Source organism: Leucoraja erinacea, chromosome 21 (assembly GCF_028641065.1).
Source record: "Leucoraja erinacea ecotype New England chromosome 21, Leri_hhj_1, whole genome shotgun sequence".
Taxonomy (NCBI): Eukaryota; Metazoa; Chordata; class Chondrichthyes; order Rajiformes; family Rajidae; genus Leucoraja; species Leucoraja erinaceus.
Window position 1 is genome coordinate 7,586,697 of NC_073397.1, and position 12,284 is coordinate 7,598,980.

Here is a 12,284-nt window from a genome sequence, read left to right on the forward strand (position 1 = left end):
ATGATCCCAAACATACTGCTAAAGCAACAAAGGAGTTTTTCAAAGCTAAAAAATTGTGAATTCTTGAGTGGCCAAGTCAATCACCTGATCTGAACCCAATTGAGCATGTCTTTTATATGCTGAAGAGAAAACTGAAGGGGACTAGCCCACAAAACAAGCATAAGCTAAAGATGGCTGCAATACAGGCCTGGCAGAGCATCACCAGAAAAGACACCCAGCAACTGGTGATGTCCATGCATCGCAGACTTCAAGCAATCATTGCATGCAAAGGATATGCAACAAAATACTAAACATGATTACTATGTATAAACTCTGCTGTAATTTCTACATGGCGAAACCAAAATGTATAAAAATGGCCTTTATTAAAATCTATGTGCACTTTAACCACATGTGATTTTTTTTTTCTATTACAAATATCAAATTGTGGAGTACAGAGGAAAATAAATAAACAATGGGTCTTTGTCCCAAACATTATGGAAGGCACGGTAGTCATTGAGATGGGGAATCGCCATCTGTTTCTCATTTAGCTGTAACCTTAGGCAAACATGGCTATTTGACTTCTATGGAATATGTTGGTAAATGCTTTTTACAGGAGCACGAACTAAGAGTATTTTAAACAGAAGTTTTATTTTTAACAAATGGCCATGTTTAAATGTGTTTACATTATTGTCATGTTTCTCTCTTCCTCTGGCCTGGCCTCCAGGGGAAATCAGCAGTTCAGTGCAGAACATCACAGGCACACACCACAACTCTGCAGCTTTGCCTAGCATAGCATTAAATTGGTTAGACTTGCAGGTAACACACACAGAATAAAGGGGAATATATGGCCGCAGTTTCGCTCTGTAAAAGCAGGATACCTTTTCCAGAATCATGGCTGCACCTAAATTATATACAAAATAAATCAGTCTCATTTAACTGAAACCATGGGATTACCTAGCTTTACTGCCAGTGGAACAGTCCCATCACCTGCACACCAGACAAAATAAGAGTCATATGGCATGGAAACAGACCCTTCAGCCCAACATCCCAGCTGATCGATGCCCCATCTGAGTGGATCCCATTTGTTATATTTGGCTTGTATCCCTCTAACCCTTTCCTATTCATGTACCTGTCCAAATGTCCTTTAAATCGTGTTGTAGTACCTGCCTCCTCTGGCAGCTATTTCATATACCCACCACCTTCTGAGTTAAAATGTTGCTGCTAGGGTTCCTATTAAATCTTTCTCCTCTCACCTTAAACCTATGTCTTCTGGTTCTTGATTCCCCTAGTCTGGGTAAAATACCGTACATTCGCCCTAAATCTTCCTCTCATGATTTTGTACATCTCTGTACGATTACCCCGTCGTCTCCTGTGCTCTAAGGAACAAAGTCCGAGCCAGCCCTGTGTATCCCTATAGTCATGGTGGCATCCTTGTAAATCTTCTCTGCACTTTTTTTTCCAGTTTAATGACATCCCCTAGCAGGATGACCACAACTGAACACAATACTCCAATTGCAGCCTCACCAATGTCTTAAACAACAGTGACATAATATCCCTGTATTTAATATCCTGACTGACGAAGGCCAATGTACTTTACCATCTACCTGTGACGCCACTTTCAATGAACTACATCCTTATATCCTAGATGCCTCTGCTCTTCAACACTCCCCAGGGTCCAACCATTCACTGTGAAGGTCCTGGTGCAGCTTGACTTCCCACAATGTAAAGCATTGCACTTATCTGCATTAAACACCATTAGCCATTCCTCACCCACTAGCCCAGTTGCTATTACTTGTCACTATAATAACCTGTAACTATACTTAGAACTGTGAAATCTCTCCTTGTAGTTGATCTTGGTGGTGTGAGGAATCTTATCTGTATCACACTTGTAAATGAACTTTTCCATATATAGTGGGTTACTTAAAGGAACAAAAAAAGTCATTTAATTCCTTTTCCACTTTTGTATCAAATCAGGGGAATTCAGAATGTTGGCTATTCCTATGAGCTTCATTAACATGTTTTAAGTATGCTCATCGTTTGACCTAATGCAAAACCCTTCATTGATTTGGGAAATATGTGATTTTGAACATTAATCTTTGGCACATTGGGTTTTTCTTGCAACATCAAGTATAGTTCATTCAACTCCACCATAGCATCTCTACCAATGTACCAATGACTTAATGTTCTAATGCATGTGAGCAAGGACTGCGTTCAAGGACAATCTCAGGCCATCTTGTGCACTAAATGAGTGGATGTGTATACTCCCATGTGTGTGAAGACTCACTGAATTGAATTTTAACTAATTTACTGTGGTAACCAAAGGCATGCAACTGACCTGAAAACTAAACAAGAAGGCTGACTGCTCTAAACCAAAAGTCCAGTATTTGCTCCTAACCAGGACTACTACAAGACGCTCAGCCGAGTGTTCATTACCTCCACTTTCCAGTATTTTCCCACACCTCTGGTTCGTCGATAGGATATCGAAAGCCTGTCGGTGACTGTTAACCCACCTTGCTCAAGACTCCAATCAAAATGTTAGCCTATCATTTCCTTTTCAGATGCTGATGGTTCTTGATTGCCATTTCCAACATTTTAAACATTTTTTTTCAGTGCCAACAATTGCAGAAGGGTAGTGACAAGATATGAGAAGCATCCCACAAGATCCGTCAACCTTCAAAGGAAATTAATATACTTGCAGTCTCGTTTAATGTCACCTTAAATGTCATTTGTGTTGGACTATTACAGTGCCACCATTGCCCTGAAGTCCCAGTGAATAGATGTATCAATGTGTCCAGTCTGAATGTTTCAGAACACACTTCATTTTTACAGCCTGGGTTGAACTTCAGCCTCAATAAAGCAAACCTTCCTATTCAGTCAGCAACCCTTAATGGGCTCCCCTTTTTTTCCTTAATCTCCGGGGAGCCTGGCCTGGGAAGTGACAGTGCTGTGATAGCCTCTGGATTAGTACAATAAGCTTGTGAAATCCGTTTTCCTAGGATGGTCTGATGATGCTTAGTTTGGAAGGACTGAAGGTAAAGAATTATATCCTTTAGTTCCGTGGAAGAAAGCCCTGTTATCAAAAAGTATCTTTCACATTCTGGATATACAAAGTGGGTGAATTATCACTAAGTCCCAACCAATTGATGTGCACAGGAAATATCCCACAAACAGAAGCAAACAATTTAATTGTCTAAAAGAGTAAATCAGGAGTGCTGACTGTAATGAGGTCTATTGTATCCATCAGGAAGATGAGGACCAATGCTTAACTCCTACAATACTGTCATTTGGAGGTGAGAATGCTACCACTGAGTTCAAATTCCATCTCCCGTAACACTAACTTGTAACAGAACTGATGCTTGGAATATCATTTCTATTCCAACACTTTTAGACTGGCTTAAAGTAGAAAACCTTTTTATAACTTTAATCACTTTCTGCAGCATGAGCTGGAGATAAATAAAGTCACTTCCACTTCGCTGAAAACAGAAGCTTCCATGATGTCAAAATCAACCAGTTCTTCCTTGGATGATTCAGACATGAGGAAAGTAATGGATGATTGCAGGATACTTAAGTCAGAGGTTCAGAGACTTCGTGAGGAGAACAGACAGTTAAAGGTAAGGATGATCATCATGCTCCCTGATTTATACCCAGCTTGGTGTGTCCCAAGACACATAACAGCTAGTAGTCATTTTGAAGTAGACACTTGCAAACTGACAACGAGTGAGGGCTAGGACCTAGCAGCATCGGTGTGATCATTGGTAGTGTGTTCCGTGAGAAGGTGAGAGGGATGAATGTATTCCAGAACACCAGAAGAAGCAGATCTGATGAGGCTCGTTGCCAGAGAAATTTCCAACGCAAATCTCAGCTACGTGGTCATTCTGAGCATGCGGTAACTTGCGGTTGACATGGTGACAGCTCGATGCTGTGGCAGGCTCTCCTGAAAGCATGGTGGGAAAGGCCCATTTGGTTAACCCTGCATTTGGGCAAGCAAGCCTTCTGAATCTGAATCGAAGGGCTATATCTCAGCGATTTGAGTACTGAGAAGTGGTGGGAGGAAGCAACGGCTTGCTGCTGGGGTTTAAACACTGACTAATCATTGGAACCCATGTCCGCATCCATCACAGACATTGTTTGTTGAGAATAACGATACTCTGTATCTAAACCATCCTGTCCTCGTTTTGGAAGAGTTTGTCGGTATGCTGCATGTAGTTGAAGAAATATTCTGATTCTGACCCATACTGTGTCTGTCCACGGAGTGTTTGGTGGGGCATTGTGGAGGGGGCTTTGGCTGAAGGAAGCTTTACTTGTATCGCATCTGGGGATGTTTGAAATGGGGAGTATGATCTTCCACAGAGGACACAAGTGGCTCATCCCTTGCACGTGTTCTTGTATTGCAGGAGGATGACGGACTGCGAATGAGGAGGATGCCTCAGATGGGTAACCCTACACCATCCAGCAACGCCATGATGAAGGAAGAAGGACCAGCCGCTCGAATGATTGCCATGGTTGTCCTGTTCTTTATCCTGGGGACAATTATAGGGAAACTGGTGTTGTAGGAAGGCAGCATGCTGGTGATCTGTTAGCTTGGGTTGTTTTTTGTTTGATCTGCCATATCATGGGGTAGAAATGATTTCATGATCGAAAATTAAAATACAAAAAAACACTTTAATGTACAGCATATCACAGGTTCTTGCCTTTCAGTTACCCCTTTGCACAACAAGTACAGAAAGATAATTGGGAGAAACCTTGTATTAATTATAAAATTGTACAGTTAGTTGCACACAGATCTCAAGTTATTGGCATGGGGGACGAGGGAGAACAAAACATTTTGATGTGGTGACGGCATATTCTAGGTGTCATTTTAATCATGTTAGATAATGGTACCTGTCACAGGATTACCTCTTAAGTACGCGGTATGAATGCTGATGCTGCCTCTAACATCTGGCGTGTAGAAGTGGACTGGCTGGCTGGGAGGCAGAGTCGAACAATTCCATGTAATATTTCCACAACAGCCCTTTCCTTCCCCAGCCCGACAGGTAAAGAGTTGAATAGTTTCCATCATTGTGGTCTTTCAGAGTGGCCCGTGTCAAGGTTTAGAACAAAAACTCAACAAAATATTATAATGGCTAGACCCATTTATTCCTTAAGATGTTGTCCCATGCTTATATTTGACAAATAATTAAAGGACTTCCTGTATTCCATTTCACACTTAACACGAGTAACTAAAGTCCAGTGCGGTTTGTTACCTGCCATTGGCTCGACCCGTGTTGGGAGCTAGGTGGGCTGACTGAAGACCATTGCTGCTGAGAACTGCATTGTGGAATAGTCGTCTCCACATATGCCTTAGGCACTACAGTGAAATTAGATGTGTACTATCAGCTTTGATCATCCAACATTGGAATACAGCAGTCGGGCAACTATTTTGTATATAATTAACTGTTTATCAGAAAGATTACAATGAATATTAGTAGTTAAATAGTCTATGCCGTAATGACCAATTCTGTTTGGCTATGTAGCATCTTAATAAAGCCCAAATTTAATTGATTTTACTTGATCTCGTTATTTTTTCAAACTTTCTTCAACTGGTATCAGGAGATTGTCAGCAGTCGTTCCTTCGTCAATGCAGGGATCAGTTGCTGCATCGTGCCAGTAATATTATGCTGTAGACCTGAATGGAAAATTTAAAAGTTCGATGCAATTCTATAAACTGTATGAATAGTCATCATCATCGGCGGTCACTCGAAACGGGTATGACTGTCCGCTCCATAGGGTCGTCTACTTGTGGGTCTGCAGATGTCTGACGAGGCCTCGGGTGCAACGTGGGCAGTGGAGGCTGGCGGTGGTTGGTGGTTCGCGAGCCCCCTTCTCTCTCTCCTTACGGTGCTGTCGCTTTGTCTCTGCGACACAGCGTAGTTCCATTTTGTGAAGTGCAGCTCCTTCCTGCACGGATTTCCTCCAGGAGCGCCTGTCCAGTGCAATGTGCTCCCAGTTGCTTGATGTGATGTGGAATTTCTTCAGACTGTTATTGATGTTGTCCTTGAAGCGTTTCTTTGGCCCGCCGGGGACTCGCCGACCTTCCTTCAATTGAGAGTACAGGATTTGTTTCGGGAGACGCGTGTTGGACATGCGGATGACATGGCCAGTCCGTCGAAGTAGGTGCTGCATTATTGTGGTGGTGACGCTGGTCATGTTGGCTTTTGTGTTTTTGTCCTCCCAGCTGATTCTCAGAATCATTCGTAAGGATCTTTGATGGTATTGTTCCAGGGCTCTCAGGTGCCTGCTATAGGTGGTCCATGACTCTGCTCCATACAACAGGGTGGAGAGGACAACGGCTCTGCAGACCAGCAGTTTTGTTTGGGCCTTTAGGTCTCGGATATGAATAGTAGCATAATGTGTATGAAAGAACTGCAGATGCTGGTTTAAATCGAAGGTAGACACAAAATGCTGGAGTAACTCAGCAGGACAGGCAGCATCTCTAGAGAGAAGGAATGAGTGACGTTTTGGGTCGAGACCCTTCTTCAGACTGTACCTTCAAATAGTAGCACAAGGTGCTCACTCCAAATGTAACCCAAAGGTTTTGTGGTATGTGGCGACCTTCAACTCTCGCATATGTACCAAATATCTAACATTCGTTTAAAGGCATTTTTTATTTTTGCTTTAAAGTTCCAGTGGCTGTTTGGAGCAATTGCTGGGAAATCTCAGTGATAGCAGTACCTTTTGGAGCCAGGTTTTTCCAGTGACGTCAGCTAACTTTGAAGCCCAAGGCTTGCAATTGACGTTGAATTTTGAAACGTGCAACTACTTGTTATGTAGATTAAATTAATTGGGAAAATCTAGATAAATGAGCTTCCCAGTCCAACAGCAGGTGGAGATCCACCGATTGCTTAACCACTTCAACTCATCTGTGAAATCTGAAACAACTAACCGCATTAATATTTGATAGCATGGCACCCAGTTATTCAGTATCCATGATGTCACCTTGGAGAACAGTGTAATTTAGTACAGGGTCTCAGCGAGGCATTTAGCTGCCAAGCTGGCCATGAATTTACCTTGTTCCATCAGTGATCTTTATGTGCATGGATAATGTTTTGGCCCTGCATAATGGGAGACACCTATTAGCTTTCACAGCCCTTGGGAGGAGAGGGGGAGCAAGGCCACCTGGACTAGCTCGGTCCGTATATCCCAGTGGGTGTCAATCCATAAATTTTCCATCGTCTGTTGGGATTCCAATTCGACTTTGTGCAAAGGTAAATAAAATGAGGCAAATTCATAACACCAAAAAGAACACTGACATTGAGAGGGAGAGCAGTTACTGGAAATCAATGGGTGCTGGAATCCTGATATGAACATCCTGATCTTCACGGAAACTTGGCTCAACATCGACGTTCCTGATAGCGGACAGAACAACAGGCTCCGGTAAGACCAGAGGTGGGGGTCTGTGCATTTATGTAATTAAAGCATGGTGCACGGACTCCACCATCATCGAGAGTCACTGCTCAGCTAACCTAGAGTTCCTCTTGGTTAGATGCAGACCGTTCTATCTGCCCAGAGAGTTTACCTCCACTGTTGTGACTGCAGCCTATATTCCTCCTGATGCTAATGCCAAGCTTGCAATGAAAGAGCTGCATACTGCCATTAGCAAACAACAGACTCGCAACCCCGAGGCAGCCTTCATTGTTGCGGGTGACTTCAATCACTCCAACCTGAAGACTGTACTCCCCAAATTCCACCAACATGTCTCCTTCCCCACTAGAGTAGACAAGACACTGGACAAAGTCTACACTAACATGGCTGAATCTTACAAAGCCATCCCCCTCCCCCACCTTGGTCAGTCTGATCACCTCTCATTGTTCCTGCTCCCTAAGTACTCCCCACTCATCAGACGGGTAAAACCCACTGTGAGGACAGTTAAAGTCTGGTCAAAGGAGGCAGACTCCACACTTCAGCAGTGTTTTGGAAACACTGACTGGAAGGCGTTTGCAGCCCAGGCCACCCTTGACTCCCACATGGACATTGATTCCTACACATCCTCTGTTCTGGACTTTATAAACTCCGCCATCAATAGTGTCACCTCCCTCAAACCGGTGGCCATATTCCCGAATCAGAAGCCATGGATGAACAGCGAGGTCAGGCTACTGCTGAAAGCACGGGACACCGCTTTCAGGTCAGGCGATGCTCGAGCCTACAGTTCATCCAGGGCTAACCTGAAGAGGGGCATCAAGAAGGCCAAGCACTGCCATAAGCTCAGGATTGAGGAGCACTTCAACAACAACTCCGACCCCCGACGCATGAGGCAAGGCATCCAGGCCATCACGGACTACAGACCCTCCAACACCACCCCCACATGCAGCGACGCCTGCTTCCTTGAGGAGCTTAACCACTTCTATGGCCGCTTTGACAGGGACAATCTATAGACAACCATCAAGGAAGGCTGTGCTCCCTGCCGATCACCAGCCCCTCTCACTCACCCCCTATGACGTGTACGTGGCACTGAGTAGGACTAATGCACGTAAAGGCTGCTGGCCCTGACGACATCCCCGGGCGCGTCCTCAGGGCCTGTGCTGCGTCTGGACTGACATCTTCAACCTGTCACTTACCCAAGCAGTTGTCCCCACGCGCCTTAAAACCACCTCCATCGTGCCAGTGCCAAAACACTCCACTGCGGCAAGCCTCAATGACTTCCGCCCAGTTGCACTTACTCCCATCATCACCAAGTGCTTCGAGAGGCTGGTCCTGGCACACCTCAATGGCTGCCTACCCCCCACACTAGATCCCTATCAGTTTGCCTACCGCAAGAACAGGAGTACGGAGGATGCCATCTCAACGGCACTTCACTCCGCCCTCTCCCACCTCGACAACAGAGACACTTACATAAGAATGCTGTTCATCGATTACAGCTCAGCATTCAACACCATTATACCCTCTAAACTGATCACCAAACTCGGTAACCTGGGCATCGACCCCTCCCTCTGCAACTGGATACTGGACTTTCTAACCAACAGACCCCAGTCTGTGAGGTTAGACAAGCACACCTCTTCAACCCTCACCCTGAACACCGGCGTTCCACAGGGCTGTGTGCTGAGCCCCCTCCTCCTCTACTCCCTCTTCACCTACGACTGCACACCTGTACATGGTACTAACACCATCATCAAGTATGCAGATGATACAACGGTGATTGGCCTCATTAGCAACAACGATGAGTCGGCCTATAGGGAGGAGGTCCAGCTTCTAGCAGCATGGTGCGCTGACAACAACCTGGCCCTTAACTCCAAGAAGACCAAGGAGCTCATTGTAGACTTCAGGAAGTCTAGGGGCGGCACGCACACCCCCATCCACATTAACAGGACGGAGGTGGAACGTGTTTCCAGCTTCAGGTTCCTGGGGGGTCAACATCTCCGATGACCTCTCTTGGACCCACAATACCTCAACTCTGGTCAAGAAGACTCACCAGCGTCTCTTCTTCCTGAGGAGACTGAAGAAGGTCCATCTGTCTCCTCAGATCCTGGTGAACTTCTACCGCTGCACCATCGAGAGCATCCTTACTAACTGTATCACAGTATGGTATGGCAACTGCTCTGTCTCCGACCGGAAGGCATTGCAAAGGGTGGTGAAAATTGCCCAACGCATCACCGGTTCCTCGCTCCCCTCCATTGAGTCTGTCCAAAGTAAGCGTTGTCTGCGAAGGGCGCTCAGCATCGCCAAGGACTGCTCTCACCCCAACCATGGACTGTTTACCCTCCTACCATCCGGGAGGCACTACAGGTCTCTCCGTTGCCGAACCAGCAGGTCCAGGAACAGCTTCTTCCCTGCGGCTGTCACACTACTCAACAATGTACCTCGGTGACTGCCAATCACTCCCCCCCCCCCCCCCCCCCCAGACACTCCTCCAACCAGGAAACCACTATGACTGTATGCATGTAAATAGATGTATTTATTGTCATATTCTATGTCGCTCTTCCAGGGAGATGCTAACTGCATTTTGTTGTCTCTGTACTGTACACTGACAATGACAATTAAAGTTGAATCTGAATCTGAATTACCAAGCTAATAGGCTCGGTGGTAAAAGAAAGGTTGGTGTTGTGAATGTATGGTCTTGCATCGGAGCTGGGCAGTTGTCTGAATGTAGGGATATGGGGAGAAGGCAGGCACGGGTTATTGATAGGGAACGATCAGCCATGATCACAATGAATGGCGATGCTGGGTCGAAGGGCCAAATGGCCTCCTCCTGCACCTATTTTCTATGTTTCTATGTATTCTAGACTCCAGGAGACTGCACCATGTTATGATGTAAGCTTTGTTTACTGGGTTTCTATACTCAGAAGTTTCTATACTTAGAAGGATGAGAAGGGATCTTATTGAAACATAAGATTATTATGGGTTTGGTCACTTTAGAGGCAGGAAACGTTCCCAATGTTGGGGGAGTCCAGAACCAGGGGCCACAGTTTAGGAATAAGGGGTAAGCCATTTAGAACGTGGATGAGGAAACACTTTTTCCACAGAGAGTTGTGAGCCTGTGGAATTCTCCACCTCAGAGGGCGGTGGAGGCCAGTTCTCTGGATACTTTCAAGAGAGAGCTAGATAGGGGTCTTGAAGAAAGCAGAGTCAGGGGATATGGGGAGAAGGCAGGAATGGGGTAATGGTTGTGGATGATCGGCCATGATCACATTGAATGGCGGTGCTGGCTTGAAGGGCCGAATGGCCTACTCCTGCTGCACCTATTGTCTATTGTTGGACGAGTGTGGGAGGCCAAACAACTGTCAGAGTGAGCTGGAGAATTAAACTGGCAAGCGACTAGAAGCTGAGGGTTACCCAAACAGAGGTGTTTCACAAAGCAAGTCACCCAATCCGAGTTTGATTTCTCCAGTGCATGAATCGGGGTGGGAGATTGCAACCTTCACATGGTCCGCCCTATATTCGACTAATGCAATCAACCTGGCGTGCACAATCAAATAAGATCAAATAGAACAAGTGGTCCTGCAACTTGAGGCTGTGCATGCCGTATGCAGGAAGTACGAGTGCATGGATCAAATCGTAAGTATGCCACCGATTGGACAAAGTACCAATGAATTACTGCTCCACCAAAGGGTAATCTCATAATATGAATGGTCTGACCAAAATAACTAGTTTATTTGCATTGACATCGTTGCGGGATTGTAAAGGACATGCCTCCTAACACGGGAGATTTTGGGATGTCTGCCCCAGCTCTGTGGATACTTCTGAGTGTCAGCGAACCTTTTGTATTTGAGGCCATCGTGTCCAAGCATGATGGATGCCCACTTTCAGGGCTGAGCAAGCTAGCAATTCTGCAGATACTGAATTTTAGCTGCAAGGTTAGACAGGAGAAGCTAAGAAGGCCAAATGGAAGCGTGCAGGATGACTTTTGATCAGCTAAACAGACTAATGAGTCTGTTCTCATGAACAAGCGTTTCAAGAACCTGGGGTGACTGATTCATAGAACAGGAAAAAGATGCAAAGGGATAGCTTTTTGACACAGTGGTTATGATCTGAAATTTGCTTCTGCTACAAGTGGAGGGTGGAGTCAATCCGGGTTTTCAATGAGGAACTGCATTGCTAATTTACAATGGCCACTCAACCTATTAACCAAATGGAATATTAACCCCCACGTCTCTTGGGATTCACCAGGAAATCTGTACCTTCAGGAAACTTGCAGTCGCAGAAAGAATCCAGTAGGACTACAGCGAAAATAATCAATAGCATTTTAGAGAAGCAATAGGGAAGAGAATGGAACCGATTGAATCTACAAGTAGCTAACATGAACTCAATGGTTGATTGGCCTTCTATATCAAAATTATTATAGGTATCTCACTATCATTCATCCTGTACTGAAGCCCTGAGAAAAGACTCATTGGATTAAAAATAGATAATAGGTGTAGGAGTAGGCCAATTGTTTGAGGATGGAACTAGGAAAATGGACAAGGGAGAGCTAGTGGATGTATTGTACCTGGACTTTCAGAAAGCATTTGATAAGGTTCCACATAGGAGATTAGTGGGCAAAATTAGGCCACATATTATTAGGGGTAGGGTGCTGACATGGATAGAAAATTGGTTGGCAGACAGGAAACAAAGAGTAAGGATTAACAGGTCCCTTTCAGAATGGCAGGCAGTGACTAGTGGGGTACCGCAAGGCTTGGTGCTGGGACCGCTGCTATTTACAATATACATCAATGATTTAGATGAAGGGATTCAAAGTAACATTAACATTTGCAGATGACACAAAGCTGGGTGGCAGTGTGAACAGTGAGGAGGATGCTATGAGGATGCAGGGTAACTAGGACAGGTTGGGTGAG

General features: G+C 45.1%; 1 protein-coding gene across 1 annotated transcript in view; it reads left to right on the plus strand.

Annotated features, from left to right (window-relative positions):
• vapb (VAMP (vesicle-associated membrane protein)-associated protein B and C) overlaps positions 1 to 5,521 on the plus strand; it is an 83,919-nt gene extending 78,398 nt beyond the window's left edge. Inside the window, exons 5-6 of the mRNA XM_055652030.1 lie at positions 3,417 to 3,590; positions 4,374 to 5,521. Coding sequence (XP_055508005.1) covers positions 3,417 to 3,590; positions 4,374 to 4,532 — 333 coding nt within the window. The 3' untranslated portion in view covers positions 4,533 to 5,521. The remainder of the gene's footprint in view (positions 1 to 3,416; positions 3,591 to 4,373) is intronic.
• Positions 5,522 to 12,284: the final 6,763 nt, after the last annotated feature.